This window comes from Cetorhinus maximus, chromosome 8 (assembly GCF_964194155.1).
Source record: "Cetorhinus maximus chromosome 8, sCetMax3.hap1.1, whole genome shotgun sequence".
NCBI lineage: Eukaryota > Metazoa > Chordata > Chondrichthyes > Lamniformes > Cetorhinidae > Cetorhinus > Cetorhinus maximus.
The window spans coordinates 57,916,172-57,939,394 of NC_135886.1; the positions used below are offsets into that span (position 1 = coordinate 57,916,172).

The 23,223-nt window shown below is 46.4% G+C and overlaps 1 protein-coding gene across 1 annotated transcript in view; it reads left to right on the top strand.

Annotated features, from left to right (window-relative positions):
* LOC144683184 (voltage-dependent L-type calcium channel subunit alpha-1S-like) overlaps positions 1-23,223 on the top strand; it is a 258,879-nt gene that overhangs the window by 53,674 nt on the left and 181,982 nt on the right. Inside the window, exons 9-12 of the mRNA XM_078546145.1 lie at positions 1,517-1,637; positions 1,912-2,026; positions 2,666-2,762; positions 8,795-8,864. Of these exons, the coding sequence (XP_078402271.1) occupies positions 1,517-1,637; positions 1,912-2,026; positions 2,666-2,762; positions 8,795-8,864 (403 nt within the window). The remainder of the gene's footprint in view (positions 1-1,516; positions 1,638-1,911; positions 2,027-2,665; positions 2,763-8,794; positions 8,865-23,223) is intronic.

Genomic DNA, 23,223 nt, shown 5'->3' on the forward strand with positions numbered 1-23,223 from the left:
AGGAATCAAAAAAGGCTAAAAGGTAGAGATAAAACAATGGATGGAAATACATTTAAAAATAACGGAAATAGGTGGGAAAAGAAAAATCTATATAAATTATTGGAAAAAACAAAAAGGAGGGGGAAAAATCAGAAAGGGGGTGGGGATAGAGGAGAGAGCTCATGATCTAAAATTGTTGAACTCAATATTTAGTCTGGAAGGCTGTAAAGTGCCGAGTCCGGACTGAATATTGAGTTCAACAAATTTAGAACATGAACTCTCTCCTCACCCCCTTTCTGATTTTTCCCCCTCCTTTTTGTTTTTTCGAATAATTTATATAGATTTTTCTTTTCCCACCTATTTCCATTATTTTTAAATGTATTTCCATGCATTGTTTTATCTCTACCTTTTAGCCTTTTTTGATTCCTTCACCCCACCCCACCCCACCCCCACTAGGACTATCTGTACCTTGCTTGTCCTGCTTTCTACCCTTAATTAGCACATTCCTTAGATAATATCACCACCTCCAACACCTCTTTGTCCTTTTGTCTGTGACATCTTTTGGTTATCTCCACCTATCACTGGCCCTCCATCCAGCTGTACTTGTCCCACCCCCACCTTAAACCAGTTTATATTTCACCTCTCTTCTATTTTTACTTAGTTCTGTTGAAGGGTGATTCGGACTCGAAACGTTAACTGTGCTCCTCTCCGCAGATGCTGCCAGACCTGCTGAGTTTTTCCAGGTATTTTTGGTTATGTTTTGGATTTCCAGCATCCGCAGTTTTTTGCTTTTATCATAAGGTTCACTAGGTTGGTTTCCTGCAATGAGTGGGTTGTCCTCCGATGAGAGGCTGAGTAAATTGGGTCTATTTTCTCTGGAGTTTAGAAGAACGAGAGGTGATCTCATTGAAACCTTTCAGATTCTGAAAGGGTTTGACAGGGTAGACATGGAGAGATTGTTTCCGCTGGCTGAGGAATCCAGAACACGAGGACCCAATCTCAGGATAACAGGATGACCACTTACAACTGAGATGAGAAATTTCTTCACTCAATAGGTCGTGAATCTTTGGAATTCTAGATCCAGAAGGATGTGGATGCTCCATCGTTCAATATTTAAGGTTGATATAGATGGATTTTTTCAGTCTCTTTGGGAATTAAGGGATATGGGGAGTGGGTTGGAAAATGGAGTTGAAACTGAAGATCAGCCATGATCGTATTGAATGGTGGAGCAGACTCGATGGGCCTTATGGCTTACTCCTGCTCCTATTTCTTATGTTCTTACGTTCTCTCTTCCCTCTCACCCTTCTCCCCTTCCATGCTTTTCTTACTGCTCCTTACCTCCACTCTCCTCTTCCCCTCCTTTCTGCCCCCTCACCATCTTCCCTTGCCTGGACAGTAGCACAGGAATGCTGGCCTGGTATGGAAAGAATCCTGAGGTGGTTTCTTGAGGGCTATGATGGCTGACAGTGAGGTCCATGTGCTGGGTTCTTGTCTGTGTGATGAGGGAACAAACTGTAATGCACTGTGTTTGGTGCAGATATTGACCGGTGAGGACTGGAATTCTGTCATGAATGATGGCATCATGGCCTATGGAGGCCCTTCCTTCCCTGGTGTGCTGGTCTGTATTTACTTCATCATCCTGTTTGTCTGTGGAAACTGTATCCTTCAGTGTGAGTGGTCTGACAGTCAGATGGCGAGGCAGGGTGGGGGGGGCGCGGCGTCAGCTGAATTGGTTGGCATGGGGCGTTGATGGACAGGGTAATTTCAGCTCCTGTTTTCCCTATTAACAGAGGGAGGTTGTAGGCCCAGTCTCAGTCACACACTAAAAGAGTGACAGGTGGTTGTATATTTGACCCATTTGTTGCTGCATTGGAGTTTGAATATTTGGTGCATTTTTGGTATATATTTTTATCCTGAGCTCGGTTTCTCCAGATATTCTGCTGAATGTTTTCTTGGCCATCGCAGTTGACAATTTAGCAGAGGCAGAAAGTCTGACATCAGCTCAGAAAGAAGCAGCAGAGGAGAAGAAGAGGAGAAAGTTGGAGAGGTGAGTGTGAGAGAGGAGGAGAAAGACGGGTGAGAAGGGCGACAGGAATGTACGAGGAAAACTTGACATCACCAGAAGCTGGGAGCTCTGGGGGATACACTGGCCAGTTCAATGCTACAATTGGACATGGAACAGCGACATCTCATTCAACAGGAGCTCCACAGTTAGAAAATTCAGATCAGAACCCCCACCTCAAGATCTTATTTAAAGCTAGTGATCTAATTTTGGAATGTGCAACTCCTGGATAACTGAGAACCTGCCAAAGCTCAGTTAATTGGCACAGGCTGAGTCACTGAGAACTGGGCAAGGCCTCAGGCTCAGTCACTGAGAACCGACCCAGGCCTCAGGCTCGGTCACTGAGAACCGGCCCAAGCTTCAGGCTTGGTCATTGAGCCAGCCCAGGCCTCAGGCTTGGTGACTGAGGACTGGCCCAGGCCTTAAGCTCGGTTACTGAGGACCGGCCGAGGCTTCAGGCTCGGTCACTGAGGACCAGCTGAGGCTTCAGGCTCGGTCACTGAGGACTGGCCGAGGCTTTAGGCTCGGTCACTGAGGACCAACCCAGGACTCAGGCTTAGTCACTGAGAACTGGCCTGTGCTTTGACTTGCTGTTCAATCCTGCACTCTGCTTTCAACATTCAGGGCTGCCAACCCAGGCCGATCGGAGGAAGAGAAGCTACTGTTGAAGAAACTTGAGCTGGCAAAGTTGAAGGCCGAGGGCATTCCCACCACTGCCAAGGTCAGAGTTAAACTTGTCGACACCAATCCATCACTACCTTTGTGTCAGCACTACTAACTCAGCTAGGCTTCTATTGGATTGTGTCAGTAATCACAGGCACACTGCTGCAAATTGATTTGCTGGCATGTCTGACACTATAATAATGAATGGGCAGGGTGGGAAACACAGACCTGGTCTGGGACTGTATATCACTAGTGGGGTAAACACAGGCCTGATCTGGGACTGTATATCACTAGTGGGGGAAACACAGGCCTGGCCTGGGACTGTAAAACACTAGTGGGGGAAACACAGACCTGATGTGGGACTGTATAACCCTAGTGGGGGAAACACAGACCTGGTGTGGGACTGTATAATCCTAGCGGGGGAAACACAGGCCTAGTCTGGGACTGTATAACACTAGTGGGGGAAACACAGACCTGGTCTGGGACTATATAACACTACTTGGGGAAACACAGGCCTGGTCTGGGACTGTATAACAAGACTGGGGGAAACACAGACCTGGTCTGGGACTGTATAATACTAGTGGGGGAAAACAGGCCTGGCCAAGGATTGAGTAACATAGTTAACTGACCTTATGAGTATTTCTAGTTTTGGTGTAGAAGCGGATGATTGCACAACATTCAGCACCATTCACAACTCCTCATGCACTGAAGCAGTCCATGTCCAAATGCAGCAAGACCTGGACAATCGACGTCGTTGCTGGTACCTCGGAATCAATGATGATGTCCGTCAGGCTTGGTGAGACTTCAGATGACTGAGGAGCCCAATTCTGGATCCACATGTTCTTCTGCAGTTGGGGCACGTTGTTGCACAGGGGAATGGAAATCACAGCCCTTGGTTGGCTTCCTTCTCCTTCCTCTGCCGCCATGTTCTGCCTCGCTGTCAAGCCGCTGAGCCTTGAAGTGGCTTGTGCCTTGATGGACCAGGTGATGCTGTGCCGAGCGATCGGCAGCATTCTCCTGCCAGTCAGTGATGTTAATGCCTGATGTTAAGGCTTTAGGGGGACCTTGAGTGTATCCTTATGCCTTTCCTTTGGCCATCCTTTGAGCGTTGGCTAATGGAGAGCTGTGAGAAAAGAACCTGCTGAGGGAGGCGGTTTTCGGGCATCCGGACGCAATGGCCAGTCCATCGGAGTTGGTTCTGCAAGAACTGGGCTTCAATGCTGATAGACACAGCTGCATGATGGATGCTCACTTTAGTCTGGCGGTCCTCCCATTTGATCCCCAGGATTCAACACAAGCACCGCTGATGGAAGCTCTCAAGGATCTTAATGTGGCGTTGGTAGACAGTGCATATTTCGCTGCAGTAGAGGAGGGTGGTCAACACAGCAGCCTTATAAACCAGAACCTTGGTTGACTTGCAAAGGTCCCTTTCAAAGACATGTTGGCACAGTTGACTCAGTGTTGGACTTCCTCTTCGATGGTAGTCCCTTGGGAGAGGTGGCTGCTGAGATGAGGGAAGTGCTGCACATACTCCAGAGCCACCCCATCTACGTGGATGATGCAGGGGATGCTCAACTGGCCTGGGGAAGATTGGTGAAGGACCTTCGTCTTGGCGATGTTTAAGGACAGGCCAAGACTCTTATGCGTGGTGTTGAAGAGGTCAAGTGTCCTTTGCTTGTCCTGAACAGAGTGAGTCATCCGCAAAGTGAAGGTCGTGGATTTCTATGGTAGCGAGTTTTGTTTTTGCCCGGAAGTGACCAAGGTTGAAGAGCTTCCCATCCATACGATACTGAATGCTGATACCAGTTGGTACATCATCTCGGCTGAGGTGGACAATGGCGGTCAGGTAAATGGTGAACAAGGTGGGGGCGATCACACCACCTTGTTTGACCCTGGTCCGGATGTGATAGGTGTCAGTTTCAGATCCTCCATTCAGGATGGTAGCAGCCATGTTGTCATGCAGGAGTCTCAGGACAGTTACAAACTTCAACGGGCATCCAAAACATTGGAGGATGATCCAGAGAGCTTCACGATTTAAAGAATCAAACGACTTGGTCAGGTCGATGAAGGTCAGGAACAATTCTTGATTTTGCTCCCAACATTTTTCCTGGATCTATCTAGCCACAAAGACCACACCTGCATTACCGTGGGATGGTCGGAAGCCACACTAGATTTCTGGGAGGATCTCCCCAGGAACCAGATGAAGGCTGTTCAGGAGGATGCGGGCCAGGATCTTACCCGCGATGGACAGGAGGGAAATCCCCCTGTAGTTTTTACAATCAGATTTATCCCCCTTCTTGTGGGTAATAATGATGGTCACGTTCTTGAGATCCCGGGGATGTCCTCTTCATCCCAGAGGCGGAGGATGAACTGGAAGGCAGATTATTATCTGAATGGCTATAAATTGAGAGAGGGGAATGTGCAATGAGACCTGGGTGTCCTTGTACACCAGTCGCTGAAGGTAAGCATGCAGGTGCAGCAGGCGGTAAAGAAGGCAAATGGTATATTGGTCTTCATAGCCAGAAGATTTGAGTACAGGAACAGGGATGTCTTCCTGCAATTGTACAGGGCCTTGTTGAGACCACACCTGGAATATTGTGTGCAGTTTTGGTCTCCTTATCTGAGGAAGGATGTACTTGCTATAGAGGGAGTGCAGTGAAGGTTTACCAGACTGATTCCTGGGATGGCGGGACTGACATATGAGGAGGGATTGAGTCAATTAGGATTATATTCGCTGGAGTTCAGAAGAATGAGGGGGGATCTCATAGAAATCTATAAAATTCTAACAGCACTAGACAGGGTAGATGCAGGATGGATGTTTCCGATGGTGGGGGAGTCCAGAACCAGTGGTCACAGTCTGAGGATATGGAGTAGACCATTTAGGACTGAGATGAGGAGAAATTTCTTCACCCAGAGAGTGGTGAGCCTGTGGAATTCATTACCACAGAAAGTAGTTGAGACCAAAATTGTACGTTTTCAAGAAGGAGTTAGGTATAGCTCTTGGGGCGAAAGGGATCAAAGGGTATGGGGAGAAAGCGGGAGCAGGCTATTGAGTTGGATGATCAGCCATGATCATAATGAATGGCGGAGCAGGCTCGAAGGGCCGAATGGCCAACTCCTGCTCCTATTTTCTATGTTTCTTTGGTGGAGACGTAACGTGAGCTGATAGCTGCCAGCATGGTACACCTCGGTGGGTATACTGTCTGGCCCACAAGCTTTGTTGGTTTTCATCTGTTGGATGGCCTGTTTAAGCTTATCGATGGCTGGTGGATCGCTGAGGGAACCCTCCACAGGGTGTTGTGGGATGGCCTGGAGGGTCTTCTCTGATATGGTGAAGTCCCGATTGAGGAGCAGTTCAAAGTACTCTGTCCAACGCTGACAGATGGTGTTGTCTTCCTTGAGGAGCCGGGAGCTGTCCTGTGATTGGAGAGGATTTTGTCCTGTCAAGTGGGGTCCATAGATCGTCTTGGTAGTCTGGAAGAAGTTGTGAATGTCGTGCTGGTTGGCATAGGCCTGAACCTCGTGTGCCTTGTCCACCCACCAGTTGTTCTCTTTGTCTTGACTATGTTGCTGGAGCTCAGACTTCAGTCGGTGGTACACTACTGTCATTCACCGGGTACGTGGGAGATTTCGCCAGGCAGTGAAGGCTGCTCACTTCCACTCGAGGAGATCACAGATCGCTGTGTCAATGGTGTCAAACCAATCTCTGCTCCGTTGTGGCGAAAACCCGATATTCTGTGCTCAGGTGTCCAGGACAACATTCAGGCTTCAACTGGCGAGTAACATTCACAAGTGCCAGGCAATGACCATCTCCACCAAGAGAGAATCTAAGCATCGTCCCTTGATGTTCAATGGCATTGCCATCACTGAATCCCCGACTATCAACATCCTGGGGGTTACCATTGACCAGAAACTGAACTGGACCAGCCAAATAAATACTGTGGCTACAAGAGCAAGTCAGAGGCTAGGAATCCTGCGATGAGTAACTCACCTAAACTCACCATCCACAAGGCACAAGTCAGGGGCGTGATGGAATACTCTCCACTTGCCTGGATGAGTGCAGCTCCAACAACACCCAGGTAGCTTGATACCATCCAGGACAAAGCAGTCCACTTGATTGTCATCTCATCCACAAACATTCACTCCCTCCGCCATCGACGCACAGTAGCAGCAGCATGTACATTCCACAAGATGCACTGCAGCAACTCTCCAGGACTCCTTAGACAGCACCTTCCAAACCCACGAACCGCTACCATCTAGAAGGACAAGGGCAGCAGACACATGAGAACACTACCACCTGGAAGTTCCCCTCCAAGTCACTCACCATCCTGACTTGGAAATATATCGCCGTTCCTTCACTGACACTAGGTCAAAATCCTGGAACTCCCTTCCTAACTGAGGACTGGCCCAGGCTTCGGGCTCAGTCCTCAGGCTCAGTCATTCAGGACTGGCTGAGGCCTGAGGCTCAGTCACCGATCTGGCCCAGGCCTCAGGTTCGGTCATTGGGAATCGGCTCAGGTTTCAGGCGCGCTCACTGAGGACCGGCCCAAGCCTCAGGCTCAGTCAGTGAGGACCGGCCCAGGCCTTTACCCCAGTGAACATCCCCCAGATGGGAGAAGTTGCATCATTCTGCTGGCTGAGGCCAGTGATATTACAGCATGTGTAAAACTGTTTTTTCAAACCTTAATCCCTACCCTGCCCAACGCCCAGAAACCCACAGGATAATTGGTGCACCAAGGCCTGATAAATGAGAAAAAAAATCACGTTATTTTTCACTTCATTCACAACTAATTACCATATACCAACCACCATAAACCCCCCCCCACCAATCTGGGCACAGAATTGTGGTGGTGATTGCTGGAGTGGGCTTTGCACGAGGTGATTGGTAAACTGGGGTTTGTTGATGGGGTTGGGGTTTGGTGGAGGGGTGTTGATGATGGGGCTGGGGTTTGATGGAGGGGTGTTAATGGGGTTGGGGTTTGGTGGAGAGGGTGTTGGACGCTGGGGGTGGGGTTTGATGGAGGGGGTGTTGATGGGGTTGGGGTTTGGTGGAGGGGGTGTTGCATGGTGGAGTTGGGGTTTGGTGGAGGGGATGTTGATGAGGTTGGGGTTTGGTGGAGGGGGTATTGCATGGTGGGGTTGGGGTTTGGTGGAGGGGATGTTGATGGGGTTGGGGTTTGGTGGCGTGGGTGTTGGACGGTGAGGAAAAGGTTTGGTGGAGGGGGTGTTGATGGCGGTGGGGTTTGGTGGAGGGGGTGTTGGACGGTGAGGGAGAGGTTTGGTGGAGGGGATGTTGATGGCGGTGGGGTTTAGTGCACGAGGTGTTGGATGGTGGGCGTGGGGTTTTGTGGAGAGGGTGTTGATGGGGGTGGGGTTTGGTGGAGGGGGTGTTGGAAGGTGAGGGTGGGGTTTGGTGGAGGGGGTGTTGGAAGGTGAGGGTGGGGTTTGGTGGAGGGTGTGTTGGACAGTGAGGGTGGGGTTTAGCGGTGGGGGTGTTGGAAGCTGGGGGTGGGGTTTGGTGGAGGGGGTGTTGATGGGGGTGGGGTTTGGTGAGTGTGTGTTGGACGGTCGGGATGGGGTTTGGTGGAGTGTGTGTTGGACGGTCGGGATGGGGTTTGGAGGAGGGTGTGTTGGATGGTCAGGATGGGGTTTGGTGGACGGTTGGGATGGGGTTTGGAGGAGGGAGTGTTGGACGGATGGGGTGGAGTTTGGTGGAGGGGATGTTGGACAGTCAGGGTGGGGTTTGGTGGATGGGATGTTGATGGTGGGGGTGTGGTTTGGTGGTTCCCAGCCTGCCCTTCCCTCCGCCCCGGCCTTGTTACCTGGAATTACCGAGGACCTGTTCTGGCTGTGAGATCTGGACTTGAAAGTATCAACAGGACAATCTCAAAAGGTGATCCTGGACTTGACTTGGACTGTGGGCTGGGATATATATTGTACTTGTTAACTGGCGTATGTATACCCTGGGAATCAGAATAGCACTGACTGTGTATATGTCCACTGTGGTGTGGGAGGCTCTGGGTTGGGAATCTGTGTATTTTTAAGAATGTTATTGCTGGAATACTCATGTAATCTCCTTATCCTTTGCAGCTTAAAGTGGATGAGTTTGAAGCCAATGTCAATGAAGTGAAGGAACCTTACCCTTCTGCGGATTTTCCAGGTAATGCCAGGACTCACTGCTGATTCCACTTCAATGAGGGAGCCAAGAGAGTTTGCAGAAAGATTTACATTTCCATAGCACCTTGTATCAGAACATCCCAAAGCACTTTCTCGTTAATGAAATGTCTTTTTGAAGTCACTGTTCATATGTAGGGAAACATGGCAGCATACTTGCACACAGCAAACTTCCAGAAAGAAAAATGAAATAAATGACCAAGACCCTGTGGAGCAACAATCACTCTAGGCTGCATGAGTGTGCAGCTGTGCAGCAATTGGTAATGTGCTGCTCAGGGAACAAACAGGCTGTATACAAATAATAGCCCCTTTAAGATGCAAATGTGATGTGAGAAAAAGCTTTTTCACACAGCGAGTGGTTCGGGTCTGGAATGCACTGCCTGGAGGAATGACGGTAGTAGGTTCAATAGCGGCATTTAAGAGGATATTAGATGATTATTTGAATTGAAACAATGTATGGGGGTATGGGGAAAGGGCAGGACAATGGCACTAGGTCATAATGTACATTTGGAGAGCCGGTGCAGACACGATGGGCCAAATGGCCTCCTTCTGGGAAGAGTGTCCTCTGCAGTCACCGTCGCCGTGAAGCAGTCTGGGAAGAGTGTCCTCTGCAGTCACCGTCGCCATGAAGCAGTCTGGGAAGAGTGTCCTCTGCAGTCACCGTCGCTGAGTGAAAAAAATAAAGAGTGACATCACAGGAAAACCGTAAGTTGATTGGTTGGTAAGTAACTGCTAGTTTGAACTACCTATCCTATGTTGATTTCAGACTAAAGGTGACTACTGGAGCTCAAGATCAGAGGCCTAACACCTCAGCTTCAACTCAGAAAAGAGAGCGAGTTTCAGTTGATTTTAAAAAGTGTATTTTGAATCTATTCTAACTTGCTTTCAGATTAAAGGTAAATAGGAGAAATATTTTACAGATTGATAAACTAAAGACCAGTAGGAAATTTAAAAACAAATTGAAAAACGAATTAAATAAAATAGAGATGCAGTGCCAGGCGATGTGTTGTAGCTGCATGATGTGGGAGCTGGTGGACCCAATTGTGGTTCCTAGTGACCACATCTGTAGCAAATGTTGGTTGCTCGAGGAACTCCGGCTCAGAGTTGATGAGCTGGAGTCTGAGTTTTGGACATGGCAACACATCAGGAAGGGGGAGAGTTACCTGGACACTGTGTTTCAGGAGACAGTCACACCCCTTAGATTAACTACCTTAAATTCAGCCAATGGTCAGGGACAGGAGGGCATGACTATGAGTGAGGCAGGTAGAGGGATCCAGGAAGTAGCACTGCAGGAGCCTCAGCCCATGCCCTTATCCAACAGGTTTGAGATTCTTGCTCCCTGTGTGGACGAGAGCGGGGACTGTAGGGAGGATGAACAAACTGACCATAGCACCTTGGTACAGGGGGGGAGAGAAAAGAGAAACTGCACTGGGGAGTACAGTTCCCCAGTGCTGGGGAAAGAGGGAGCTATTCTGTTTGGACGGACGGGCTCCACTTGAATCATGCTGGGACCAGTGTCCTGGCGAATCACATAACTAGGGTTGTAGATAGGGCTTTAAACTAAGTAGTAGGGGGGAGGGTTCAGTTGTATGGAAATGTAAAAAATCAAGGTTTAAGGAGAGGGTAACTCTGAGCCGGAGTTCCTTGAGCAACCAACATTTGCTACAGATGTGGTCACTAGGAACCACAATGGGGTCCACCAGCTCCCACATCATGCAGCAACAACACATTGCCTGGCCCTGCATCTCTATTTTATTTAATTCGTTTTTCAATTTGTTTTTAAATTTCCTAATGGTTTTTAATTTATCAATAGTGTAGGGGATAGTATAGTTAGGGGAATAGATACTGTTTTCTGTAGCCAGGATTGAGAGTCCCAAAGGCTGTGTTGCCTACCTGGTGCCAGGGTTAAGGATATCTCATCTGGGCTGCAGAGGAACTCGTAGTGTGAGGGGAAAGATCCAGTTGTCGTGGTCCACGTAGTTACCAACGGTATAGGTAGAACGAAGAAAGAGACTCTGCTGAGGGAATATGAGCAGCTAGGGGCTAAATTAAAAAGCAGAACCAAAAAGGTAATCTCTGGATTACTACCTGAGCCACGAGCTAATTGGCACAGGGTCAATAAGATTAAAGAAGTAAATGTGTGGCTCAAAGATTGGTGTGGGAGAAGTAGGTTCAAATTCATGGGACATTGGCACCATCACTGGGGAAAGAGGGAGCTATTCCATTCGGACGGGCTCCACTTGAATCATGCTGGGACCAGTGTCCTGGCAAATCACATAACTAGGGTTGTAGATAGGGCTTTAAACTAAATAGTTGGGGGTGGGGGAGGGTTCAATTGCATGGAAATATAAAAAATCAAAGTTTAAGAAGAGGGTAAGAGTGCAGGTTAGTGACGAGGCTGATTGTTACCAAAAAGTGAAAGGAAGGGACAAAGTGTGTGAACGCCATATTGTACCAAGGAATCATATAAGAGTAGGGAAAATTGACAATAGGGCAAACTTAAAGGCTTTGTATCTGAATGCCCGTAGCATTCAGAATAAAACTAATGAGTTAACAGTGCAAATAGAGATAAATAGGTATGATTTGGTGGTGATTACTGAGACGTGGTTACAGGGAGAACAGGTTTGGGAGTTGAATATCCAAGGGTACTCAGTGTTTCGGAAGGATAGGCAGGAAGGAAAAGGAGGTGGTGTAGCTTTGTTAGCAAAGGAAGAGATCAGTGCCATAGTGAGGAATGATATAGACACTGGAGAGCAAGACGTAGAGTCAGTCTGGGTAGAAATAAGAAATAGCAAGGGAGACTTATAAAGAAGGCAAATGCACATGGGATACAGGGTAATTTGATAAGGTGGATTCGAAATTGGCTTAGTTGTAGGAGACAGAGGGTGATGACAGAAGGATGCTTTAGTGACTGGAAGCCAGTGTCCAGTGGCGTATCACAGGGACCAGTGCTGGGTCCCCTATTATTCGTCATTTATTTAAAGGACATAGATGACTATGTGAGGGGTAGGATTAGTAAATTTGTGGATGACACAAAGATTGGCCGGCTGGTTAACAATGAGGTTGAGTGCCTTGGGCTACAGGAAGATATAGACGGGATGGTCAAATGGGCAGATAAGTGGCAGATGGAATTTAACCCTGAAAAGTGTGAGGTGATACACTTTGGAAGGAATAATTTGACAAGGAAGTGTTCAATGAACGGCTTGACACTAGGAAGTTCTGAGGAACAAAGGGACCTTGGCGTGTGTGTCCATAGATCTCTGAAGGCAGAGGGGCATATGAGTGGGTTGGTGAAAAAAGCATATGGGACACTTGCCTTTATCAATCGAGGCATAGATTACAAAAGTAGGGGGACCATGTTGAAGTTGTATAGAACCTTGGTGAGGCCACAGCTGGAGTACAGTGTGCAGTTCTGATCGCCACATTATAAGAAGGATATGATTGCACTGGAGGGGTGCAGAGGAGGTTCACCTGGATGTTGCCTGGGATGAAACATTTAAGCTATGAAGAGAGGTTGGATAGACTTGGGTTGTTTTCATTGGAGCAGAGAAGACTGAGGGGTGACCTGATCGAGGTGTACAAGATTATGAAGGGCATGGACAGGGTGGATAGGGAACAGCTGTTCCCCTTAGTTGAAGGGTCAGTCACGAGTGAACACAAGTTCAAGGTGAGGGGCAGGAAGTTTAGGGTGGATGTGACGAAAACTTTTTAACCCAGAGGGTGGTGACGGTCTGGAATGCGCTGCCTGGGAGGGTGGTGGAGGCGGGTTGCCTCACATCCTTTAAAAAGTACCTGGATGAGTACTTGGCATGTCATAACATTCAAGGCTCTGGGCCAGGTGCTGGTAAATGGTATTAGGTAGGTGTTTCTCACGTGTTGGTGCAGACTCAATGGGCTGAAGGGCGTCTTCTGCACTATGTGATTCTCTGATTCTGTGAACAAAGTCCCTGGTGGGAATAATCTATAGGTCTCCATACAGTAGTTCAGCAATAGGGCACAGTATAAACCAGGAAATACTGGGAGCGTATAAGAAAGGCATGGCTTTAATCATGGGTGATTTTAATATGCATATAGGCTGGACTAATCAAATTGGCAAGGGTAGCCTCGAGGGAGAGTTCATAGAGTGTATTAGAGATTGTTTCTTGGAACAGTATGTTGTGGAACCTACCAGGGAGCAGGCTATTCTTGATTTGGTTTTGCGTAATGAGATGGGATTAATTAATGATCTCATAGTAAAGGATCCCCTCGGGAAGAGTGATCATAGCATGATAGAATTTCAAGGTCAGTTTGAAAGCGAGAAACTTGAGTCCCACACTAGCGTTCAGGAGTTAAACAAATGTAACTCCATAGGCATGAGGGCAGATTTGGCCCTAGTGGACTGGGCAGGAAGACTCCAAAGTAGGACAGTTGGTAAACAGTGGCAGATATTTAAGGAGCTATTCAATTCCTCCCAAGTAAAATATACTCCAAAGAGGAAGAAAGATGTTAAGAGGGGGGTAAAGCATCCATGGCTGAGCAAGGAAGTTAAAGATAACATAAAGGCAAAAACTAAGGCATACCAAATTGCAAAGGTCAGTGGCAGGCTGGAAGATTGGGAAACTTTTAAAGATCAACAAAGGGTTACTAAAAAAAAAATAAAAAGAGCAAGGGTAAATTATGAAAGAAAACTAGCGCAAAATGTAAAAACTGATAGCAAAAGCTTCTACAAGTATATAAAAGGAAAAAGAATAGCTAAAGTGAATGTTGGTCCCTTGAAAGATGAGACTGGGGAGTTAATAGTGGGGAACACAAATGGCAGAGATGCTTAATCAATATTTTGTCTCAGTTTTCACAGTGGAGGACACTAGTACCACCCCAATAGTAACAGGTAGTGCAGAGGATATAGAGAAGGAGGAACTTAGAACAATCACCATCACCAGAGAAAAAGTACTGAGCAAACTATTGGGATTAAAGGATGACAAGTCCCCAGGACCTGATGGCCTATATCCCAGGGTCTTAGAGGAAGTGGCAGCGGAGATAGTGGATGCATTGGCTATAATATTCCAAAATTCCCTGGATTCTGAAAAGGTTCCAGTGGATTGGAAAAATGCTAATATAATGCCCTTGTTCAAAAAGGAGGGGAGACAGAAAGTAGGAAACTATAGACCAGTTAGTTTAACGTCTGTCGTTGGGATATTGTTGGAATCCATTATTAAGGAAGTAGTAATGGTGCATTTGGAAAGTCAAAATGCAATCCATCAGAGTCGGTATGGTTTTATGAAGAGTAAATCGTGTTTGACTAATTTGCTAGAGTTCTTTGAAGATGCGACAAGCAAAGTGGATAATGGGGATCCTGCAGATGTAGTGTATCTGGACCTCCAGAAAGCCTTTGATAAGGTGCCACAGAAATGATTGATACACAAGATAAGATCACACGGAGTTAGGGGTAATATATTAGCTTGGGTGGAGGATTGGCTAACCAACAGAAAGCAGAGAGTCTGGATAAATGAGTTTTATTCTAGATGGCAAGCTGTAACTAGTGGGGTGCCACACGGTTTGGTCCTTGGGCTCCAACTATTTACAATCTATATTAATGACTTGGATTCGGGGCTAGAAGGTACTATAGTTAAATTTGCAGATGACAACAAAATAGGTGGGAAAGTAAGTTGCAATGAAGAAATAAGAAATTTACAAATGGATATGGACAGGTTAGGTGAATGGGCCAAAATTTGGCAGATGGAGTTTAACGTGGATAAGTGTGAGGTTGTCCATTTTGGTCCGAAGAATAAAAAGGCAACTTACTATTTAAAGGGAGAGATGCTTCAGTGCAGAGGGATCTGGGTGTCCTCGTGCATGAATCGCTGAAAGCTAGTATGCAGGTACAGCAGGTAATAAAGAAGGCAGATGGAATTTTGGCATTTATTGCTGAAGGAATAGAGTATAGAAATAGGGAAGTATTGTTGCAACTGTACAAGGCATTGGTGAGACCGCACCTGAAGTACTGTGCACGGTTTTGGTCCCCTTACTTGAGGAAGGATGTAGTTGCATGGAGGCAGTTCAGAGGAGGTTTACTAGATTGATTCCAGAGATGCGGGCCTTGTCTTATGAGGAGAGATTGAGCAGTTTAGGCCTATACTCACTAGAGTTTAGAAGGATGAGAGGAGATCTAATTGAGGTATATAAGATGCTAAAGGGGATAGACGAAGTAGACGTGGAGCAGATGCTTTCCCTTGTAGGGCATTCCAGAATGAGAGGCCACAGTTTTAGGCTAAGGGGTGGTAGATTTAAATCAGAGATGAGGAGGAATTACTTTTCTCAAAGGGTCATGAATCTGTGGAATTCACCACCTCAGGGTGCAGTGGATGCCGGGACGCTGAATAAATTTAAGGAGGAGATAGACAGATTTTAACAGGGTACTGTTCCTTGAAGATAAAACCTTGGGTAGCTCTTGGGACTTTTGTTAAGTTGTGCCACACAGAAGGCAGGACCATGAGAGGATCTAATTTCTGCAGCTAGAACCGCTGCCTGATCTGCTACGTCACTGACAGGGACATCCTTCTCAGGACAAATCTCGTGGAGTCCTGCAAGACTCATGGGCTTCCCCTTGAGCTTCCAGTAGGCAAGTCTAGTGTGTCCTATTTTATTGCAGTGGGAATGCACGGGCCTATGTGTTTCATTTTGGCTCCTTGTACCTTCTCTTTGGGCTTGGGGGGCACTTCTCGCACCCTCAGTTTTCCTTCATTTTTTGCAGCTACACCTTCCATCTGATTCCCCCTGCTTTCCCAAATTTTTGGGGGTTATTTAGGAAGGGACTGCCTGAGTTCCCAGGTCTATGGGAGCTAGTCCGCGAGGGGAGCAGCATTCCTGGCTGCTAAAACCCTCTGTTCCTCGGCAAGAGGGTTGAGGCTGGGAGAGACGTAGTTCTTGAACTGCTGAAACAAAATTACTTCCCTAATCTGTTGTAGATGCGGTCAAGTTTGAGGGCTTGCACCCACTGGTCAAACGCTAAATGTTCAATTCTCTTGAATTCCACGAAGGTGTGGGTGGGTTTTTTGTGGATGTTCAGGAATTGTTGGCTTGATGCCTCCAGTATGAGTTAGTAGATTAGTAGGCATTGAGGATAGCAGCATTTGTCTGATCAGAACTGGCAGACAATTTTAGCAGGCAGCATGGAATAAACCTCATGGCCATTCCTACCAGCTGACTTTGTATCAGGAGTGTCCAAAACTCTACTGGCTGTTGTAACAGAGCAGCCAGATTCTTGAAGGCTGTGAAGATAGTTTCCACACCCTCTTCTTCAAAAACAGGGACAGATCAGGAATACATTAGGGAATCAAAATTTGCAGTCAGCCAGCAGTGGGAAAGAGCAAAACTACAGTGGGAATAGAGACAGCACGGAGAAGGAGAGAGTTCAGTCAGTGAGCAACGGGAAGGAGTGAGACAGGAGCAGGGAAGTAAGCAGTTTGGAGAAGGAGAGGGTTCAGTCAGGGAGCAACGGCAAGGAGTGAGACCAGAGCAGGGATATAAACAGCACAGAAAATGATAGATTTCAGTTATTGAGCAACAGGAAGGAGTGAGCCCAGAGCAGGGATATAAACAGCACGGAGAAGGAGAGAGTTCAGTCAGTGAGCAACAGGAAGGAGCGAGAACAGAGCAGGGATATAAACAGTACAGAGGAGAGAGTTGATGTTTCGAGTCCTCATGACACTTCAGAAGGGTCATGAGGACTCGAAACGTCAACTGTTTTCTTCTCTGCTGATGCTGCCAGACCTGCTGAGTTTTTCCAGGTGATTCTGTTTTTGTTTTGGATTTCCAGCATGCGCAGTAGTTTTTTGTTTTTATCAGAGAAGGAGAGAGTTCAGTCAGTGAGCAACAGGAAGGAGTGAGAACAGAGCGGGGATATAAGCAGTGCAGAGAAGCAGAGACTAAGAGCAGGGATATAAACAGCGTGGAGAAGGAGAAATGAAGAGCAGGGATATAAACAGCACGGAGAAGGGAGAGTGGTCTGTCAGAGCACAATGGGAGGGAGCGAGACCAAAACAGGGATATAAACTGAGCGGAGAAGGAGAGAGTTCAGTAAGTGAGCAACACGATGGTTCGGGACCAGAGCAGCGACATACACATTACGGAGAACCAGAGAGTTCAGTCAGTGAGCATCGTGAAGGAGCGAGACCAGAGCAGGGATAAAAACAGCGCGGAGAATGAGAGAGTTCACTCAGTGTGCAATGGGCCAGAGCTAGACCAGAGCAGGGATATAAACAGCACGGAGAAGGAGAGAGTTCAGTCAGTGATCACAGGAAGGTGCGAGATCAGAGTAGGGATATACACAGCACAGAGAAGGAAAGAGTTCTGTCAGTGCACAACGGGAAGGAGTGAGAGAATTGCAGGTATATAAACAGCACGGAGAAGGATAGAGTTAAGTTGCTGAGCAACAGGAAGGAGTGAGACCAGAGTAGGGAAGTAAACAGCACAGAGAAAGAGAGTTCAGTCAGCGAGTAACGAGCAGGAGGGAGACCAGAGCAGGGATATAAGCAGCACAGAGAAGGATATAGTTTAGTCAGTGAGTAATGTGAAGAGGTGAAACCAGAGCAGGGATATAAACAACACGAAGAAGGAGTGAGTTCAGTCAGTGAACAGCGTAAAGGAGTGAGAGAATTGCTGGTATATATACAGCATAGAGAAGGATGGAGTTCAGTCAGTGCACACCGGGAACGAGCGAGACTAGAGCAGGGATAGTTGCGAATGGAAAGTTGTCTCAAGTGGTGTTCCACGGGGCTCGGTGTTGGGACCCTCGCTGTTTGTGTTATATATTAATGATTTGGACGTGAACATAGGGGGGCACAATTGGGAAATTTGCAGATGCCACAAAGATTGGCCAAGCAGTGGATAGTGTAGAGGATACCCATAATCTCCAAAACAATATAGATGGGTTGGTGGAGTGGGCGGTAAAGTGGCAGATGGATTTTAACATAGAGAAGTGTGAGGTCATACATTTAGGGAGGTCAAACAGTTTCAGAGATTACAAAATAAATGGGAATATACATAGAGGGGTAGATGAAGTGAGAGGTCTTGGCGTACAAGTACACAGGTCCATGAAAGCAGCAGTTCAAGTAGACAAGGTCGTAAAGAAGGCATATGGAATGCTCCCCTTCATTGGCAGAGGTATAGAATATAAAAGTAAGGATATAATGTTGGAATTGTATAAAACACTGGTGAGGCCACAACTGGAGTATTGTGTGCAGTTCTGGTCACCACATTACAGGAAGGACGTAATAGCTCTGGAGAGAGTGCAGAGGAGGTTTACAAGAATGTTGCGAGGGTTAGAAAAGTGTAGCTACGAGGAGAGATTGGATAAGTTGGGGTTATTTTCCTTAGAACAAAGAAGGCTGAGAGGTGACTTGACTGAGGTGTACAAAATTATGAGAGGAATAGATAGAGTGGACAGGATAAAATTGTTTCCCTTGATGGAGAATTCTAGAACCAGGGGACATAGATTCAAGATAAGTGGCAGAAGGTGAAGGGGGGACATGAGGAAGAGCTTTTTTACGCAGAGGGTAGTGGGTGTCCGGAAGAGGCAGAAACTTTAAACTCTTTTTATTAAAAAGTACCTGGATCTGCACCTAAAGTGCTGTAAGCTGCAGGGCTATGGGCCGGGTGCAGGAAGGTGGGATTAGAAAGGGCACCTGGGTGTCCTCGGGTTGGCATGGACAAGATGGGCCGAATGACCTCCTTCTGTGCTGTAACTTTTCTATGGTTCTATAAACAGCGCAGAGAAGGAGAGAGTTGTTCAGTCAGTGAGCGATGGGAAGGTGCGAGACCAGAGCAGCGAAATACACAGCATGGAGAACCAGAGAGTTCAATCAGTGTACAGCGGGAAGGAGCGAGAGAATTGCAGGGATATAAACAGCATGGAAAAGGACAAATGAAGAGCAGGGATATAAACAGTGCAGAGATGGAGAGAGTTTAGTCAGTGAGCAAATGGAAGGAGTGAGACTAGAGCAGCAATATACACAGCACGGAACCAGTGAGTTCAATTAGTGAGCATTGTGAAGGAGCGACACCCGAGCAGGAATATAAACAGTGTGGAGAAGGCGTGTGTTCTGTCAGTGCACAACAGGAATGAGAGGGAGCGGAGCAGGGATATAAATAGCGCGGAGAAGGAAAGTGTTCTGTCAGTGAGCAAGGGGAAGGAGCAATACTAGAGCAGGGAATTAAACAGTGCGGTGAAGGAGAACTGAAGAACAGGGTTATAAACAGTGTGGAGAAGCAGAGAGTTCAGTCAGTGAGCAACGGGAAGGAGCGAGAGAATTGTAGGTACATAAACAGCACGGAGAAGGATAGAATTAACTCATTGAGCAATGGGAAGGAGCAAGACCAGAGTACGGATATAAACAGTGCAGAGAAGGAGAGAATTCTATCAGTGAGCAGCAGGAATGTGTGAGAATAGAGCAGGGATAAACCAGTGTAGAGAAGGACAAATGAAGGGCAGGGATATAAACAGTGCGGAGAGGGAGAGAGTTCAGTCAGTGATTAACGGGAAGGAGCAAGACCAGAGCAGGGATATAAACAGCGTGGAGGAGGAGAGAGTTCAGTCAGTGATTAACGGGAAGGAGCAAGAGAATTACAGTTATATAAACAGCACAGAGAAAGATAGAGTTAACTCATTGAGCAACAAGAAATAAACAGCGTGGTGAAGGATAAATGAAGAGCAGGATATGAACAGCGCGGAGTAACGCGATGGTGCGAGACCAGAGCAGCGATATAAACAGCACGGAGAAGAAGAAACGAAGAGTAGAGGTATAAGCAGTGCGGAGAAGGAGAGAGTTCAGTCTGTGAACATCTTGAAGGAGAGACATCATTCAGTGAGCAAACAGAATGAGCAAGTGAGAGCAGGTATAAAACAGTGCAGAGGAGGAGAGAGTTCAGTCAGTTAACAGTGGGAAGGAGTTGGAGAATTCCTGGTATATAAGCAGCATGGAGAGGGATAGATTTCAGTCAGTGAGCAACATGAAAGAGCAAGACGATCACAGGGATATAAAAAGCATGGGGAAGGATAGATTTCAGTCATCATGGGGGAATCTGCTAGAGTGGTTGGGGAGGGTTTAAACTAAAATGGCAGGGGTATGTGAACCTATGCAAGGAGTCAGAGGAGGGGAAATCAAGGACAAGAACAAAAGACAGAAAGGGGAATAGGAAAAGCGAGAGTCAGAGAAATCAAGGGCAAGAATCAAACAGGGCCTGAGTGAAAAATATTGGGAATGGGACAAGAAATGTTAAAAATACAAGCCTTAAGGCTTTGCGCCTTAACGCGAGGAGCATTCGCAATAAAGTGGATGAATTAACCATGCAAATAGATGTAAACAGGTATGATATAGTCGGGATTACGGAGACATGGCTTCAGGGTGACCAGGGATGGGAACTGAACATCCAGGAGTATTCAGTACTTAGGAAGGACAGACAAAAAGGAAAAGGTGGTAGAGTTGCATTGATGGTTAAAGAGGAAATTAACGCAATAGTGAGGGAAGATATCAGCTCCACCGATGTGCAATCTGTATGGGTAGAGCTGAGAAACACTAAGGGGCAAAAAACGTTAGTGGGGGTTGTATATAGACCCCCAAACTGTAGTGGTGATGTGGGAATGGCATTAAACAGGAAATTAGAGATGCATGTAATAAAGGAACATCTGTAATTATGGGTCACTTTAATCTGCATATAGATTGGACAAATCAAATTAGTAACAATACCATAGAGGAGGAATTCCTGGAGTGTATACGGGATGGTTTTCTGGACCAATACGTTGAGGAACCAACTAGAGAACAGGCCATCCTAGATTGGGTATTGTGTAATGAGAAAGGAATAATTGACAATCTAGTTGTGTGAGGCCCCTTGGGGATGAGCAACCATAATATGATAGAATTCTTCATTAAGATGGAGATTGATGTAGTTGATTCTGAGACTAGGGTCCTGAATCTTAATAAAGGAAACAACGATGGTATGAGGTGCGAGTTGGCTATGATGGATTGGGAAACGTTCCTTAAAGGGATGACAGCGGATAGGCAATGGCAAACGTTCAAAGAGCGCATGGGTGAAATGCAACAATTGTTTATTCCTGTCTGGTGCAAAAGTAAAATAGGAAAGGTGGCCAAATCATGGCTTACAAGGGAAATTAGAGATATTATTAGATCCAAGAAAGAGGCATACAAATTGGCCTGAAAAACAACAGACCTGAGGATTGGGAGCAGTTTAGAATTCAGCAAAGGAGGACCAAGGGATTGATTAAGAAGAGGAAAATAGATTACGAGAGTAAGCTTGTGGAGAACATAAAAAACTGACTGTAAAAGTTTCTATAGGCATCTGAAGAGAAAAAGATTGGTGAAGACAAATTACATTCCCTTATATTCAGAAACAGGGGAATTTATAATGGGAAACAAAGAAATGGCTGACCAACTAAATGCATACTTTGGTTCTGTCTTCACAAAGGAGGACACAAATAACATACCAGAAATGTTGGGGAACACAGGGTTTAGTGAGAGGGAGCAACTGAAAGAAATCAGTATTAGTAGGGAAATGGTGTTGGAGAAATTGATGAGATTGAAGGCTGATAAATCCCCAGGGCCTGATAATCTACATCCCAAAGTACTTGACGAAGTAGCCCTAGAAATAGTGGATGCATTGTTGGTCATCTACCGAGATTCTATAGACTCTGGAACAGTTCCTACAGATTGGAGGGTAGCTAATGTAACCCCACAATTTAAAAAGGGAGGCAGAGAGAAAACGGAATTATAGACCAGTCAGCCTGATGTCAGTAGTGAGGAAAATTCTAGAGTCCATTATAAAAGATTTAATAGCTGAGCATTTGGAAAACAGTGGCAGAATCAGACAGAGTCAGCATGGATTTACGAAAGGGAAATCATGCTTGACAAATCTATTGGAATTTTTCGAGAATGTAACGAGTAGAGTTGATGAGGGGGAGCCAGTGGATGTGGTTTATTTGGACTTTCAGAAAGCTTTTGACAAAGTCCCACATAAGAGATTAGCATGTAAAATTAAAGCGCATGGGATTGGGGGTAGTGTATTGAGATGGATAGAAAACTGGAGTTGGCAGACAGGAAACAAAGAGTCGGAATAAATGGGTCTTTTTCCGACTGGCAGGCAGTGACTAGTGGGGAACCGCAAAGATCGGTGCTGGGACCCCAGCTACTCACAATATATATTAATGATTTAGATGAGGGAATTAAATGTAATATCTCCAAATTTGCAGATGTTACAAAGCTGAATGGGAGGGTGAGTTGTGAGGGGGATGCAGAGATGCTTCAGTGTGATTTGGACAAGCTGAGTGAGTGGGAAAATGTATGGCAGATGCAGTATAATGTGGATAAATGTGAGGTTATCCACTTTGGTAGCAAAAACAGGAAGGCAGATTATTATCTGAATGGCTATAAATTGAGAGAGGGGAATGTACAACGAGACCTGGGTGTCCTCGTACACCAGCCACTGAAGGTAAGCATGCAGGTGCAGCAGGCGGTAAAGAAGGCAAATGGTATGTTGGCCTTCATAGCCAGAGGATTCAAGTACAGGAACAGGGATGCCTTGCTGCGATTATACAGGGCCTTGGTGACACCACCTGGAATACTGTGTGCAGTTTTGGTTTCCTTATCTGAGGAAGGATGTACTTGCTATAGAGGGAGTGCAGCGAAGGTTTACCTGACTGATTCCTGGGATGGCGGGACTGACATATGAGGAGGGATTGAGTCAATTAGGATTATATTCGCTGGAGTTCAGAAGAATGAGGGGGGATCTCATAGAAATCTATAAAATTCTAACAGGACTAGACAGGGTAGATGCAGGATGGATGTTTCCGATGGTGGGGGAGTCCAGAACCAGGGGTCACAGTCTGAGGATATGGAGTAGACCATTTAGGACTGAGATGAGGAGAAATTTCTTCACCCAGAGAGTGGTGAGCCTGTGGAATTCATTACCACAGAAAGTAGTTGAGACCAAAACATTGTATGTTTTCAAGAAGGAGTTAGGTATAGCTCTTGGGGTGAAAGGGATCAAAGGATATGGGGAGAAAGCAGGAGCAGGCAGACTTGTGACCCAAGTTATAGCTCATGGAATAGAAGGGTTAGAAGCAACATAGATATGAAATTTGCTGAGTGATAGGAAATACAGAATAGTGGTTAATAGATGTTTTTCATTCTGGAGTAATGTTTGTAGTGGAGTTCCCCAGGGGTCAATGTTGGGACCCTTGCTCTTCCTGATATATATTAATGACCTAGACCTTGGTGTACAGGGCACAATTTCAAAGTTTGCTGATGATTTGAAACTTGAAAGCATTGTGAACTGTGAGCAGGATAGTGTAGAAC